General features: G+C 51.3%; 1 protein-coding gene across 2 annotated transcripts in view; it reads left to right on the plus strand.

The window, feature by feature from the left end:
- The window catches only part of ASNS (asparagine synthetase (glutamine-hydrolyzing)), a 552217-nt gene that overhangs the window by 328170 nt on the left and 207088 nt on the right, over positions 1 to 16959 (plus strand). For both annotated transcript variants that reach the window (XM_078663713.1, XM_078663714.1), the window contains exon 6: positions 3779 to 3906. In XM_078663713.1, the coding sequence (XP_078519839.1) occupies positions 3779 to 3906 (128 nt within the window). The remainder of the gene's footprint in view (positions 1 to 3778; positions 3907 to 16959) is intronic.

Genomic DNA, 16959 nt, shown 5'->3' on the forward strand with positions numbered 1-16959 from the left:
AGGCCGTGGACCCAGCGACCTGTGGGCGCATTCTATCAGGAACATAGGCGATAGTTCATGCCCGAAGAGTTCCTTCATCATTTCCTCTATGTATTTTTCCATATTTTGCATGTCCGTTGTCTCCGCAATCCCCGTAATGCGTATGTTGTTCCTGCGTGATCTCTCTTCCAAATCCTCATTCTTTTGTTTGATAAGTTGGAGCACACCATCCATGCCACGCAGTTTTTTGTCCAAATCTGTCTGTCCTTCTTCCGTTTCAGTGACCCTCGTCTCGAGCACACTGACTCTACGCTCTTGTTTGTCCATGCGCTGAGTGATGCGGTCCATCCTCTCCACAAGAGTGTCCATTTTGGTGTCTAGACTCTGCAGGCTGGTTTTTAAGTCTTTAAACATGGAGCGGATATGGTCTTCAGGTGGCGGCGACTCCGTGGAGCCAGTTGGCTACTCCTGTTGGCCACCATCTGTATCGCCACTTTTGTCGCGTTTCTGGTTTGCCCATGTTTGCACCAGGGGGCCGCACACCAAACGCAATTCAGGTTTTGCGATAAGCGGCTCGATTCACCTCACCTTGCCCCAAGCAGGCCGTCGCGACGTGGGCGTTCCCAAATATCCTCGCCCGGTTCCTTCGCATCAATGCCACCCCTGCGCCCGGGTCTGTGCGGTTGTCCCCAGGTTCATGGACTTGTGTAGACCAATCACGGTGCGACAGATTATGGGCTTTGGTATAATCTCAATGGGCCACCCCGCTCCAGCACCACTGGGCAACCAGCAGGGCCATCAAAACATCAAAGCCAGCACAGACCCCACCCAGGTTTCACCTGGAATGCAGTAGTTCTTATGTAGGCATTCCACTTAAGCACTTTGTTCCCCAGGGCCACAGCAGCGATAGACAGGAATGCGGCCGGTCCAGTCCCCACATGGACTCCAGATCTCGTGTCCTGGCAAGGTAATCTGAGGGACCTATGCCAGCCGCGATCCAAGTACGGCAAGGCCTGCACGGGCAAGGCGCAATTCGCCCCGTCAGGCACACCAACACAGAGTGGCCAGAGCACCTGAGGGCCCGCCGGCGTTCCCACAGCCCGGGCCACCGATCTATGCACAGCAGGTGATTTAACAGGCTTCTTCGTGATCAAGCCTCTTGCGACCGCCACAACTCGCAGCCAATCCCTCCAAATGCAGCACCTCAGGCCACAACCAGCGGACTATAAAATGGCGGCTCATCACACCGCGCACAGTCTATTTTTGAATGGCGCCAGGGGGAACAGCAGCCGCACATCCCCTTACCGTCTGGCCAGTCACAAAGGCAAAGCCTCTCGGCAGCTCAAAGGAGTCCCACTCATACACGGCCACCCGGCAGCATGATCGAGCTGCTGCTATATTCGGACCGGCTCTGGAGCCCGCACACGCCATCAGCCGCCACTGGCTCCGAGTCGTGGAACCCGCCTCCGATCTTTGCAGCGTCATGGGGGCCGCCTCTTCAACGCGGAGATTACTGCCACGTCTTGGGCCCAGCCCCTGCTCCGGATCTCTCCTCTGTCCCCTGCGGCTACTCCCCAAGTTCCAGTCCGCGATGAATCCTGCCCGCCTCCGGGCGGCACCAAACTTCAGGTCCCGGCTCCACCGCTGCACTCCAGGCCTCAGTCGGCGACGGAGGGCCGCGCAACCAGGCTAGCAGCGGTCAGTTGGGTGTCCGATCTGCCCCCAAAGGCACATCAGGGTGACTTCTGCTGTGTTTTCGCCGCGTTAGGGTCGGTCCAGCATGCCAATGAACGGATGTTTAAGCGGAATTTTAGGTCGGCCGGCGGAGCTGCTCTAACAGGCAGCCATCCTGCAGCTTGGCCAAGCCACGCCCCTCAAAAACAAAATACCATTGGTGTGGACATCTGATGTGCAAGAATGCGTCTTTGGTTTAGAAAATGCGCATATTCTGATCTCCCCCTACTAATACCTCATAGATTAAGCTTTCCTGCCAGTCATCCCCATTCGATCTCAGTTCAGTAAAAATCGTTATGTGGTGCTACTGTAGCAACCATAGAAGGGCTGCTGTTTCTCTAGACATTTGAAGAAATCTAGTCTACTTTGGCCTGTAAGATTTGCAAGGCTGACCCTTGACTAGATGTGTCCCACGAGTCACAGATATTATTTTACATTAAAGAGCCCATCCTTTGCTCAGCCATGGTGCAGGCATATAGCTGGTTAGTGGTGTCAGGGGAACAGTCGGAACAACGCGGACAGAGCCACGCGTGTTCTGAAGACGCAAGCGTACCCACGCTTGCACTAACCATGCTTCTGCAGCTGCTGGGCAGATCTCGGAAGAAGGAAGAGCTTGGACCTTGGCCGAGGACACAGTGAGGTAAGTGGCGGTTTGGCTTGGTTTGGGGGGTAGGTTCTATGGTTTTGTTGGGTAGTTACAAGGCTGTAGGGGTCGAGGATTGTTTTCAAGGGACGGAGGCAGGTTCGTTTTCAGCGCTGGGGAGGGGGTCGTTTTCGGCGCTGGGGACCGCGGAGGAGTGGTTTTCAGGGCTGGGGGTCGGGGTAGTATTTAGCACTGGGGAGTGGGTCAGGGTGGGAGCGGGTGGTGTAGGTTTAGCTAAGGGTCAGGGTTTCAGACTTTAGGCCGGGGGAGGGGAATGGGTAGTCAGGACAGTTTTTAGGTCTATGAGGATGGCAGGGTAGTTTTTAGCGCTCTGGGTTTCTGGTAGTTGACAGGGCTGGGGAGAATCGGGGTAGTTTACAGGGATGGGAGAAGATCTGGGTTGTTTTTAAAAATAGGGGTTCTGGTTTTAGGCTTAATGGCAGTGGAAGGGGTTGGAGTAGTTTTAGGGACAGCGTGGGGGTGGGAGGGTGTCAAGTAGTGTAAGCTAAGGGTTATGGACAGCATGCGGGTGGGAGGGGGTCAGGGTATTTGGACCTTGGGGCTGGGGGAGGGGGCATGTAGGGAGTTTCTAGTTCAGGGCCGGGGAGGGGGGCCACAACTTTAGCCACACATTCCCCTTTACCATTCATGCCTTTAGCACGAAGTTGCGTGCAAGCGTGGTGTCATGATTAGTGCCGTAGGACAGCACTAGCAGCTAGGCCTCACTGTGCACAAAGTTCACACATCCCAGATGTCTTTTTAGTTGGAAGAGCTTGCTGCTTTTAGATCACGTGCTGGAGCAAGTGTCAACAAATCGCTTGCTGCCCATGTATCCTTTTGTGTTGAGGAGATCAGCCATTATGCGTCACAGGGCAGGCAGTCAGTAGGGCGCTACCAGCCGGACCACTACCGAGATAGCACAGGCACGTAATTCCTAACAGCTCAATCATTCAATACTGAGTGGTGACTTGCAAAGGCTCTCATGGTTAAACACTTGTGGTAAGGAGCTCATAGACTCTTTTGTGCTGAGGTTTCACTTTCACCATAAAGGCAAGTCCCAGCCACACCCACGTACCCGCTGAAAGCTACGGCTAAATCACAACTACGGTGCCACAGATAACAAGCATACACTTCCTAAGATGTGACTTGCCATTTGCTGGTCTGACCTTGTGTGGTTTATGTTGTCTTGTGATCCTCCAGGCAGAAATAGCAGGTGGGTTTGAAAATGGATTGCGGTGCTCTTTCTTGAACCTGACCGGATGAATTACATCACCTCATGTTGTTTTTTCATTTATATATATTTTTGAAATTCCTTTAAACTTTTTTAATGCTTTGTGTTGCTCTTTAGAAATATTGATCTGAAAAAGTTAATTTAAAGAGAACAATCCAGAACATTAGTTTCTTCTCTCACCTCTTCGACAGGCGGCTTGGATTCAAGTTTAGTGTCTGCACTTCTCATGAAACTTTCGAAAGAATCTGGCATTCATTACCCACTGCAAACCTTTTCAATTGGAATGGAAGATAGCCCAGACATATTAGCTGCTCGGAAGGTAAGTGATTAATTCCTTGGTGCTCTGACTATTGTAGGCTCTTGTTTCTGAGAATTTACTGTTTTTAATGCAATCAACGGTCTCTATAATTATATTTCTCTTTATGTGGCAGCAGAAAGCTTGTGAGTGCACTTTTTGTAATCTTTGACCGGAATCGTGAATAGCAGAGTCACTGTGCGAATAAGAGGTGAAATGTGAGGGAGAACAGCGGGGTCTCAAGATTATTTTTTAAACCTTATGCAACACAATATTTAGTTTGTCATGTTTTGCTTCTAATGCATTGGACAGTTTGCAACCTTATTTTTTCAGTGAACTGACCCCCACCTTAGTTGGCTTTACCGTTGATACTTAACCTCACTGGAGTGCACTTCCGCAAGCATTGAAAATTCTGTATATGTATATTTCTGTATGTGAAAATGTTTTCTGGTCACTAAAACAGATGGAGAAGACACAGAAAAGCACAATATGGGATAGTAAAATAGTGATTAGAGTAATTAATAATTTATTGTTCGATTAGTAAAAATCATTACAATGGCAATCGTCAGTGAATTGATTCACACATTCGGTTAAAAAGAGAGATGTATAACAATAAATACTTAAAATGAAGACACCCACTAACATATCATTGATTTCTAAATCCATACTACTTATGTTAAGCAGGATTTGCTGGTGTCTTGAATTAGTGCAAACCGTAGTCCCTTGGTTGGTTCTGAATTGGGAACAATAGTAAACAGGTGAGCTTCAGTTTGATTACCAATGAAGGAGGACAAATGATTGTTTACGAGAATACTACTAATTGTTCCCATGGGTTTGGCAACTCTTTTTATAAATAGGACAAAACAATAGGAAAGATAATGCAAGCCTCTGGGTGAACAGCTGGGAATGACTGACAAAAGCTGCTAACTGTGGGGTCAATGGGCTTTACCGGTTATCATCTAATTGGAATGCTGGTTTTGAAGGGGCCAGTGCTGGATTACAGGTGTCGACGAGCTGGTTCTCCGACTGGCTGAACCTTTTTGCTGCTCTTATAACAAACTTGGCGGACCGAATATTAAGCACCGAATTGTCCAGGTTCAAGGACTCGATAATGGCTTGTCAACAAGAGCGGACACAGAGTTTGTGCCATTCTCCACGTAAGTGAGCCCTACATTTCTTGAGCAGTGCTGGGCAGAGGCATACTACTTGTTAAAGTGATTCCTTGCTGGACCCACAAACCCTGCACATTGTATTGTCATTTAGGTGACGCCAACTGGGTAGATGGTAAAGAAAAGGCCACTCCCCAAACTTGATGGACATAAATCTTTTTTTTCCAGAAGGCTGCATAGTTTCAAGACAGATATGGTGCCTTTGGACCTGGCTTAAACCCGGTTATAATCGACCAGGCGTGTATACGTTTTGCCACTTGTGCTCTGTCCGAATTGAATGACCAGAGATGCATGCTCTTCTTAATGTACATTTTGAGGACCTGCTGAGATGGATTAGTGTCCCAAAATTCTTTTGCTTCTAAAAGCTGTAGGGAATCTTGTAGATGTAGGCGATGTTTTTGCCCCAGTTGCTGGTTATTTCCCGCCACAGCATTGCCTCCAAGGTGCCTGCTCTAGTCGTTCGCAGTTTGTTACACAGTTTGAGAAATGCACCGCCCCTACGGCCTGCTGGTCTAGGAGGCTGAGCTCAAGCCTACACTGGGCAGGAGATGAGGTTGTTGGGTAATTCAGTGCTTGCTTATAAATTCTTGCTGTTAGTTTGTTCAACAGACTGGAGTCTTTTCCCAGCATAATCTCCTGTTGTTGGACTTGGCCCGCAGGGCAGGTTCGCCCCTAAACTTTTTGCGTTATTTTTGACCATGTGTCAGTGATTTTTGGGTCTCTGTGCACTTTTCCCTGGGTCCCAGAGTGAAAGTGCGTGCGTGTAGTATGGCTGGCCTGCCCTCCCATAGGAATGCATGGGGAATGTGTGTGTCCCTGGTAGTTCCTGATGCGTGGGGAGTGCAGGCTCGAGTTTAGTATGTGTAAACTCGTGAGAGTGAATGCTGCGAGATGGTATATGCGGCATGTATGTGTCTAGAAGGGAAGTGCTACTTCTGGACATTGATGTGCGTGTGCTGTGAGGGTGCTGGAGAGTGATTGGCTGGAGCTGGCTGGCATGCCAGGCTCCAGGAAGTCTGGATGGGTCTGCCCGGTGGTGAGTGGGAGATTAGCATGAGTGATGTGTGGGAGGAGTGTACCTGTGTCCTGGATGGGCTGGGTTTTCCCCACACAATGCTGCCTCCGCCCCCCTGTGGTGTGTCTAACGACCCTAGCCTCCCCAGTGAAAGAAATGGGTGGTTGGGCCATCAAGAGTGCTCCAGAGCCAGCTGCAACTGGTTTTCCCCCACCCTGCACCCTTAGACAAAGGGATTTTACAGTATAAGAAGGGGCTGTGTCCCCTTAGAAAATGTTCTGCTTTTGGATCCTGCCAGAGGGGGCTGTTGCTGCTGCTGGGGCCAGGAGGACCGCCACTTGGAGTGTCTCCCTGCCTGGAGACCCAGTGTGCTGGCTCTGGCCCAGCCTTGCCCCCCCTGCCTGCCTCCAGCCCTTGCTGGAGCCTTGTCCTGTCCTCCAGTGCTGGGGAGCACTGAGGACTCCTTGCCTGCAGCTCTGAGAGCGCTGCTCTCTGCCCTTCAGCGCTGGGGAGCGCTGAAATCCCCTGCCTAGCGCTTGAAAGCGCTTGATTTGGGCCATAGCGCTGTGAGCGCTGTGTTTTGTCCTGTAGGCGCTTGGGAGCGCCTACCCTTCGTTTCTAGCGCTGCTAGCGCTGGGTGTGCAGAGCCGGTGCCCACCCGGCATCTGATTGCCCCGTGTGGCGATTTGGCGGCGCGGGTGCCACCCCGCTCATTGCCGCTTTGTTTTGCCCGTGATTTATCGGATTCACGAGGGAGCCCACTCCTCGGATCCTGGGAGCCCGCCTGCCTGCCTAAGAAGCGAGCCGCCGCCCTGCCCTCGGCGACCCGGAAGTGGTGAGGAGGCCCGGCCAATCACAGCGCGGCCCAGGAAAGGCCGACCGGAAGTCCCGCCTCCGAAGCCGAGCCGGGAAGAGAGAAGCTGCCGGCCGGGTCCCCGAGGCTCCCCGAGTGGAGAGGAGAGCCCCGGGAGAAGGAGTAGAGCCGCCGCGAGAGACCCGGTGAGTGAGGCAGAAGGGAGGGGCGCCGAGATCACATTGTCGGTGTCTGCCCCCCCCCCCCCCCTCGGTAGCGCGCCCTCGCGCCCATTGCTAGGGTGAAGCCACGAGGGCTTCAAGGTGGCATATCTTTGTTTTCCGAGCGGCCCCGGTTGGCAGAGGGCCGCTCCGACGTCGCCCCGTAGGTGCGAGAGGCACCACAGTGATTTTGCGAGCCCAGAGAGGGCTCCGGGGGCATTCTTTGCTTGACAAGCCTGAGAGAGGCGTCAGCCTGCATTTGCTACGAGCCCAGAGAGGCTCTGAGGGGCCATTTCGTTCGTGAGCCTGCGAGGCTCTTGCAGGGCAATTGTCCTTGCTCCGGGTCCCCCGTGAGGGACCCCACTGCCCAGTAGGCGGCAGTCTTGCTTTGTGAGCCCAGAGAGGCTCATTGCCCATTCTTGTGAAGAGCCACAGAGAGGCTCAGGGCACCAGTTCTTGTCCAGGAGCCCAGTGAGGCCCCTCAGTGCCACAGTGGTGGTTCTTGAGCCAGAGAGGCTCTAACGTTGTTCTAAACTTTCCCTGCACCAGTTGCCCAGCACTTTGTGGGCAACTGCGACGTTTAGGCCCTGACATTGGGACACAGGGACAGTCACAGGTGGTGACTTATGAGTTTGGCGCAATTGTTATTGATTTTACACCTCTGAATGTATTGTGATGCATCATGTGTTTTCCCTTCATACACCTCTGAATGAATGTTATGCATTGCATCATGTGTACTGTTCTTACACCCCTACAGGTATTGTGACATGTAGGTGGTTGTTTTCTCCCTAGTACAGGTGGTGCTAGTGAGGTCCTGTTATCAGTGATTACTGGTTGTGTGCTCTATTTTTCTATTGTGTGCTACACTGATTTTACTTTCTACAAGTTCTAAAAGTGCTGATACCCTTGACAGTGGTCCAAGTGGCCCTGTCCTGTACAATATCCCTTGTAAATTCTGCCCGTGCCTGTTGGCACATTGTAAAGTGTGTGTTTTATCTAATGTGTTTTGGTGTAATACAAAGGCTATTTTTATATAACCTTGTGTGGAGTTTCCTTTGTGGTGGGCCTTTGGGTGTTGTTGCTGGGGTGCGTGCGCAAATACTTATCTTACATCGCCTCAAAGTTTAGCCTTGCTGCTCGCGCCACGTTACCTAGAGGGTGAGCAGGGGTTATCTTGGCGTGTAACTCCCTTGCCCTGACTTGGGGGTGGTGGTCTCTGACTGACTTTGGCAAAAGCCCTGGCCAGCCGGGGATCCCATTTCCAACATTGGCGGCAAGCGGTGGGATAAGGATTTGTGTTTGCCTTGTACCTTAGTAGCGGCTGGCTGCACCACAAAACTCTGCATTTTAGATAACCACATTTTGGGGATTATTGTTTTGGTGAAATTCCATTGTTTCTTCTCCTGAAGAGTGTCATTTGATAATTGTGTTCAGTACATTTGTCCCCCGCCCTGCTTCCAGAGTTTGGTACCTGTGTCGCTTTTGGTCAGGTTGAGAAGTCAGGGGTGGTAGAAACTGCCTTACCGATCCGAGGGGAGGGTGTGTGTGGATAAATGGTGTGTTTTCCTGGACGCATGAGTGAGTTCTCTTTGATAAGGAGAGTGTTGAAATTTTGGAATTGTGTACTCTTACTTCAGATTGCTAGGTCCCTTGTGTTGCACGTGTCTTTGAGCATCCTGTCAAGATGGAATCTCCTTTTAACCTCTGTGGCCTGTTTAAGTACAGTGTGCATGAGTTGGTACGGTTTTGTAAGGAGAGAGACATCCCAGTGAGTGAGTCAGACACCCAGTCCAAGCTTAGGGATAACATGATCCTGTGGCAGAAGAGTGACTGGGAGCGTGAGCACAGTGAGAGAGAGAGGGCCCGGGCCGCACACCATGAGGGTGGTGGGTCTGAGGGGAGCCCTGAAGAGTCTGATGTGGAGAGTGAGTTTGACAGTGGATGGGCGCCAGCAGAGAGCGAGTACCCCCTAGTTAGGGAGTCCCTTGCTGGGTCCAGTGTCAGATGTAGCACCCCATCCCTTTCCCTGTCCCCAGATGAGTGGTTGGATAGGAGAGAAGAGAGGGAGCACCAGCTGGCCATGGAGAAGCTCAGGTTAGAGTATGCCAGAGAGATGGCGCAGCTGGGTGTGAATGAGAGGATTGCAGAGGCTGAGAGGGCCTTGGCCAGGGAGAAGATAGCCCTAGAGGGTAGGTTATCCCCTGACCGCAGTCCTAGTTTTCTGGATTCCCCAGGGAGGGTTGGATCCAGTGGTGGCAGGAATAGAGAGTTTGGTGCGGGAAGTGCCATGCCCCGTTTCCAAAGAGTGGTACCTTGTTCCCGAGAGGACAGGTACAGATTGAAGTTCAGGGGCAGTAGGAGACTGCCTCACCAGGATTGGGCGGACTATGTGGATGATTGTCATGATGCCCTGCTTGATTGGCTAGAGGTTCATGGGGAACCTGATTTTGAGGGTCTGCTCAACCTGATTATCAGAGAACAGCTGTTCAATTGTTTTGTGCCAGAGTTGCGCAAACACCTGTCAAGAGGTGACTATGTTAGTCCTTGGAAGCTTGCAGAGGAAGCAGACCGCTGGGAAGGTGCCGGAGGTTCTGACACGTCATGGGTGAGTGAACCCGAGAGTAGTGGGTCAGGTATCTTCCAGACCAGTGTGGTGGAAGAGGCTCAGAGTAGCCCAGCTAGGTCCCAGTGTAGCGAGAGGGGTGTAGGGGCTCACGTCTTGTCTCAGTGGAGTAAGAGTGAGTGGGGGACTGAGAGTTCCCAGGTGCCCGAAACCCAGTCTCAGAACCTGGATGGTTTCTCGAGGGAACACCAGGTTGGGGACCTAGGCTGTCCTGTTAGACCCCTTGAGGGGGATCTCCTAGTGTCTAGAGAACCTGGAGTATCTGTAAATAGTGTTCCAGTGGTTCTAGTATCCGGCAGTGTCGCTCCAGTTGGGAGGGCACAGAAGTCCGAAGTGAGGAGTGATTGGGGGATGAGTTTCCCAGTGGATGCACCAGTGGACCAGAGACTAGCCAGTTGGGCTAGATCTTCTTGGAGGGACCCGGGTGGTGCCACTTCTGGTCTGGGAGATCGTCACGCACTGTCAGGTGGACAGAGGGCGGGAGATCTGCGCCAGACAGACAGTCACACAACAGATGTGTCATTTGTTAGCCTCAGGGGGATTGTGTGTGAGTCCCCAGAAGTCCTGGAGTGCCAGGCAATTGTTCCACCGAAGGTTTTAGACCAGAGGTTGGAAGGCCAGGTTCAGGGTCAGCCTGACCTGAAGGGTAGGACGACTGTAACCAGTGTCCTGACCGGTTCTTCTTCCAGAGGAACCTCTCCAGGTGGGAGAGGGCAGACCTCTGGAAGGGGGTGCAGAGGGTGGGAGAGCCCACCTCTGACCCCGGTGCAACCTGAGGGGTTAAACCCTGGGTTGGAATGGCGTTCTGGGTGTACCCCTCGCAGGAGGAGGAACCCTAAAAGAAAAGGTAAGGGGAGGAGAGCCTTCCCTGAGACTCCTGGTCCGCCTGAGGTTGTAGACCCTAGGCTGGAGAACCAGTGGCAGTCTGGCCCTGTCTTGCAGACAGGAAGAGTGGAGAGTGGCTGTTATGTGCCTGGGGTTACTACCCCCCACTTTGTGAGTAGGCAGGAACCAGTGGCACCGGGGTGGCCTAGGGCCTGGTCCTGGCCGCGGACAGCTGAGGAGTACCAGTGGGGTAGCCCATCTGGTCCTTACAGTAGCTTTAGAAGGAACCCTAGGGGTTCACCGTGGCATAGAACAGGAGGGTGTCCCGGCAGTGGCGGGCCTGCGTCCGTGTTCTATCGCCCCAAGCAGGGCAGTCCATCACGGTGGTGATTGTTCTCCCCTGCGTTTTGGCTGGAAGGGGGTTGTGTTGGACTTGGCCCGCAGGGCAGGTTCGCCCCTAAACTTTTTGCGTTATTTGTGACCATGTGTCAGTGATTTTTGGGTCTCTGCGCACTTTTCCCTGGGTCCCAGAGTGAAAGTGCGTGCGTGTAGTATGGCTGGCCTGCCCTCCCATAGGAATGCATGGGGAATGTGTGTGTCCCTGGTAGTTCCTGATGCGTGGGGAGTGCAGGCTCGAGTTTAGTATGTGTAAACTCGTGAGAGTGAATGCTGCGAGATGGTATATGCGGCATGTATGTGTCTAGAAGGGAAGTGCTACTTCTGGACATTGATGTGCGTGTGCTGTGAGGGTGCTGGAGAGTGATTGGCTGGAGCTGGCTGGCATGCCAGGCTCCAGGAAGTCTGGATGGGTCTGCCCGGTAGTGAGTGGGAGATTAGCATGAGTGATGTGTGGGAGGAGTGTACCTGTGTCCTGGATGGGCTGGGTTTTCCCCACACAATGCTGGCTCCGCCCCCCTGTGGTGTGTCTAACGACCCTAGCCTCCCCAGTGAAAGAAATGGGTGGTTGGGCCATCAAGAGTGCTCCAGAGCCAGCTGCAACTGGTTTTCCCCCACCCTGCACCCTTAGACAAAGGGATTTTACAGTATAAGAAGGGGCTGTGTCCCCTTAGAAAATGTTCTGCTTTTGGATCCTGCCAGAGGGGGCTGTTGCTGCTGCTGGGGCCAGGAGAACCGCCACTTGGAGTGTCTCCCTGCCTGGAGACCCAGTGTGCTGGCTCTGGCCCAGCCTTGCCCCCCCTGCCTGCCTCCAGCCCTTGCTGGAGCCTTGTCCTGTCCTCCAGTGCTGGGGAGCACTGAGGACTCCTTGCCTGCAGCTCTGAGAGCGCTGCTCTCTGCCCTTCAGCGCTGGGGAGCGCTGAAATCCCCTGCCTAGCGCTTGAAAGCGCTTGATTTGGGCCATAGCGCTGTGAGCGCTGTGTTTTGTCCTGTAGGCGCTTGGGAGCGCCTACCCTTCGTTTCTAGCGCTGCTAGCGCTGGGTGTGCAGAGCCGGTGCCCACCCGGCATCTGATTGCCCCGTGTGGCGATTTGGCGGCGCGGGTGCCACCCCGCTCATTGCCGCTTTGTTTTGCCCGTGATTTATCGGATTCACGAGGGAGCCCACTCCTCGGATCCTGGGAGCCCGCCTGCCTGCCTAAGAAGCGAGCCGCCGCGCTGCCCGCGGCGACCCGGAAGTGGTGAGGAGGCCCGGCCAATCACAGCGCGGCCCAGGAAAGGCCGACCGGAAGTCCCGCCTCCGAAGCCGAGCCGGGAAGAGAGAAGCTGCCGGCCGGGTCCCCGAGGCTCCCCGAGTGGAGAGGAGAGCCCCGGGAGAAGGAGCAGAGCCGCCGCGAGAGACCCGGTGAGTGAGGCAGAAGGGAGGGGCGCCGGGACACATTGTCGGTGTCCGCCCCCCTCCCCCCCCTCGGTAGCGCGCTCTCGCGCCCATTGCTAGGGTGAAGCCACGAGGGCTTCAAGGTGGCATATCTTTGTTTTCCGAGCGGCCCCGGTTGGCAGAGGGCCGCTCCGACGTCGCCCCGTAGGTGCGAGAAGCACCACAGTGATTTTGCGAGCCCAGAGAGGGCTCCGGGGGCATTCTTTGCTTGACGAGCCTGAGAGAGGCTTCAGCCTGCATTTGCTACGAGCCCAGAGAGGCTCTGAGGGGCCATTTCGTTCGTGAGCCTGCGAGGCTTTTGCAGGGCAATTGTCCTTGCTCCGGGTCCCCCGTGAGGGACCCCACTGCCCAGTAGGCGGCAGTCTTGCTTTGTGAGCCCAGAGAGGCTCATTGTCCATTCTTGTGAAGAGCCACAGAGAGGCTCAGGGCACCAGTTCTTGTCCAGGAGCCCAGTGAGGCCCCTCAGTGCCACAGTGGTGGTTCTTGAGCCAGAGAGGCTCTAACGTTGTTCTTTTTTATGGCTCCTTTCCCCCCTCGTTCATGAGCACTTTATGGCCTTCTGACATTCCAGGCCCGAAAGAGATGGGGAGACCTGCCAAGAATCTTGGCATCTGGTTCGGAGAGGATTTAAGATTCGAACATCATATTAAAAAACTCACTGGCACCTGTTTCGCGACCTTAAAAATGCTCCGCAAATTCTTTCCCCTGCTCCCTAGAGAGGCAAAGGAGTCTGTTGCGCGAGCGCTCATATTGTCCAGGTTGGACTATACAAATGCATTGTTCAGTGGAATCCCCTCCTACCTGGTAAAACGCCTGCAAATCATCCAGAACGCGGCTGTCCGTCTTTTATTCAATATTCCTAGATGGAAGAGCGTTCGCGCGGAGATGCGCACACTCCACTGGCTCCCGGTTGCACAGCGCATCCGGTTCAAGTCATTGGTTTTGGCGTTTCGTGCTATCCATAATCAAGGCCCCCAGTACTTGAGAAAAAGATTTATTAGCTATGTCCCCACACGTACCCTGAGATCCTCCACTCTGTTTCAACTATCCCTTCCCCGTTTTAAACGTGCCAGACTTGGTGGTCAGTCGATCGCGGTGGTTGTGGCTCGCGCCTGGAATGCTCTTCCTTTTCACCTGCGCTCCACACCCACTGTAGCCGCATTCAAAAAACATCTGAAAACACATCTGTTTAATAGTGCTACTTAAGAGCCCTTTTTTATGTTCTGTTGTTTGCCTTTCTCTCTCCCGCGCCAGGATACTCCCCAGTAGCAGAGCGCGCTATAAAATGGTTTATAATAATAATAATAATAATAATAATAAACTTTCCCTGCACCAGTTGCCCAGCACTTTGTGGGCAACTGCGACGTTTAGGCCCTGACATTGGGACACAGGGACAGTCACAGGTGGTGACTTATGAGTTTGGCGCAATTGTTATTGATTTTACACCTCTGAATGTATTGTGATGCATCATGTGTTTTCCCTTCATACACCTCTGAATGAATGTTATGCATTGCATCATGTGTACTGTTCTTACACCCCTACAGGTATTGTGACATGTAGGTGGTTGTTTTCTCCCTAGTACAGGTGGTGCTAGTGAGGTCCTGTTACCAGTGATTACTGGTTGTGTGCTCTATTTTTCTATTGTGTGCTACACTGATTTTACTTTCTACAAGTTCTAAAAGTGCTGATACCCTTGACAGTGGTCCAAGTGGCCCTGTCCTGTACAATATCCCTTGTAAATTCTGCCCGTGCCTGTTGGCACATTGTAAAGTGTGTGTTTTATCTAATGTGTTTTGGTGTAATACAAAGGCTATTTTTATATAACCTTGTGTGGAGTTTCCTTTGTGGTGGGCCTTTGGGTGTTGTTGCTGGGGTGCGTGCGCAAATACTTAACTTACATCGCCTCCAAGTTTAGCCTTGCTGCTCGCGCCACGTTACCTAGAGGGTGAGCAGGGGTTATCTTGGCGTGTAACTCCCTTGCCCTGACTTGGGGGTGGTGGTCTCTGACTGACTTTGGCAAAAGCCCTGGCCAGCCGGGGATCCCATTTCCATCACCTGTCCATGGGATAAAGAGGTGGACATGTTTGCCTTCATAGCTGTTATTAGTGGAGACAAGCTTGGGCCGGATAGCCTCTTTGCTAGCTTCGTAAAAGATACCTTCAGCATCAATGCTTTAGTGCCAACCTCTTGCTGTTGTTTTAAAAAAGCACACCTCATATCTATGTGGACTTGTAGGTATTTATAGGAGGATCTTACCATTGTTGAGCCATCCTCCTCCTTGATAATTTCTTCTCCCGTGGGATACTACCTTTGTTTTCGACAGGTTTAACTCCAGTTTGTTTGTGAATGTTTAGATGTTAAGCTGGTCAAGCAGCCACTGTACGCCTTCACTTGTATGGCTAAACAGTACTAGGTCATCTGCTAACAGCAGGTTGCTCACCCAAATTCCACAAAAATTTGGGGGTGGGGGGTTTTGCACTTAATGCCATTGAAGAATTGTGATTAATCCGAAATGAAGAGGTGAAAAGTAAGGGGGCCAGCACACACCCTTGTTTTACTCTACACAATGTTTGTATGTGAGCTCGCTGTCCCAGTTTTATACTGATCCATGTGCTTGTATGGAGCTGGATGATGGACTCCAGTAGAGGTCGGGGAATCCCCCATTTCTGTAGCTTAGATTACAATAATCCCTTATGCATGTGGGCTTCACACTGAAACGTGCGTTGCCGCTTAATCCTTCTCGTGTCCTTCGGCGCTGTTTCCATCCACCATCGAGACAAGACACGAGAACCGTCCACTCCAGGAGTTTTGGGCAGTTTTTCCATCATGACTGATTTGCAGAAAAGTGGTTGTTGTGTGGAATGAATGTGCTTTGCACTATGAGTGAATGTAAGTATGACTGATGGTTATGAATGATGTGTGAGACTCTGTATATATTTATTGATGATTCTCTATGTATCTATTTATGCATTCAGAAGATTGACAACTATGTTTGATATAATAAAAGAACAGTTATTTGGTTAAAGTAATTCTATTGTTGAATTTATTGAACATATGTATTTGTCAGCCTTGGCTGTTGATAGTTAATATTGGGACCCCTTGTCTTGGGGCCACTCACAATTTTTATATATAGGCAGGTGCCCTCTGCTACTGTAGATGAATGTGGTCGAACGCTGCCTTAAAATCAACAAAGCAGTAGTGAATTTAAGATGTTGATGCTGCTGCTTCGTCCGTCAAACTGATATTGCAAGTAGATTGATTAGAGTTCCTGATTTTGCCACAAATCCTGTCTGATTGAAGCGGAGTCGTTTTTTCTGTGTAACCCACAGTGACAGGTCTTCCAACAGCAGACTGGCATAGTACTTGGCTTCAATGTCCTGGAGAGCTATAAACCTATAGCTTTCTGGGTAAGATCTTGAACTACCTTTATAGATTGGATGTATGATAGCCCCATGCAAGGACTGTGGTATCAATGAAGCGGTCTGGCAATAATCGAACATGAATGCTAAATGCTTGGCCCAGAACTCTGTATCCTTCTTATGCAGGGCATGAGGTGGTCCATTTGGCCCAGGTGCCCCATCTGAGCTGCCTTTGATTGTAATGTGTGCCGTTCGAATTATCCGTGCTTCTGGAGCTTTGTTGGCCTGTTGTTGTGAATCCCATTGCTGGTAGGGGGTTTTGTTGTCTGTTTTTGATGGTGTCCGAATGGTCCTGTCTGGGGATTGCTCAGTTACTACGGCAGGCATTGTACCCATTAGGGACTACAATTGACTTGTATTAATCAAGGGGGGCATTTCTATCAAGTTAGATGGTACATCGTCTTCCTTATCAGTAGCTTCAAAGTCAGTCATTTGGAAAGATGCCCACTCTTCTTCTGGGATGTTTGCTCTACTTTGTCCCCTTTGACCATGCATTCTTTTGTTCACGAAGGACGAGACAGCGTTTGTATTCAAGTTTTTGCTTGCATGAACCAGAACTGATCAGAATGTGTTTGTTTCTCTAAGGACACTGCTTGCCTGAGTGCTTTTTGGGCTTGCTTATAGTTGTTAAATAGCAGTTCAGCCCGTGGGCACCACCAAACTCATCTTAATGCAGCATATGTTTTTCAATATCTTGATCTAAACTGCAATGCCACTATGATTCCCTCTATTAAATTGTTAAGCAGTGTTGCCAAATTTTTTAGATAATTGGCATGTGAAAGTCACCCATGATGTCATTGCTGAAATGTCATCAATGCTCCTCGCGCCTAGAAGGGCTCTACGTACTGTCATAATAATCAGTATGGAGAAATGTGTCCATTTGAACCTTTTTAGGTTCTCCCTGTAGATTCCACAGGTTTTCAAGCTCGTCATGGCATATTGTGCTAAGCAGGAATACAGAGTAATTACATGTAGGCGATGGTCGCTATCCCCCCGTGCGACAATGTTATAATTCTCTATTAAAAGGAGCATTTCCCTGTTACAGATGGTATAGTCAAGGAAAGAGTTAGTATGTCCATTTGTTCTTGTCCAGTTCAGTGGTTTGTCCTGGGAGAAGCAACCGTTCAGGATTATGTAGTCCATACTGGTAAGTTGTAGTGCCATATATCCACCAATCTTG

Source organism: Lissotriton helveticus, chromosome 10, assembly GCF_964261635.1.
Source record: "Lissotriton helveticus chromosome 10, aLisHel1.1, whole genome shotgun sequence".
NCBI lineage: Eukaryota > Metazoa > Chordata > Amphibia > Caudata > Salamandridae > Lissotriton > Lissotriton helveticus.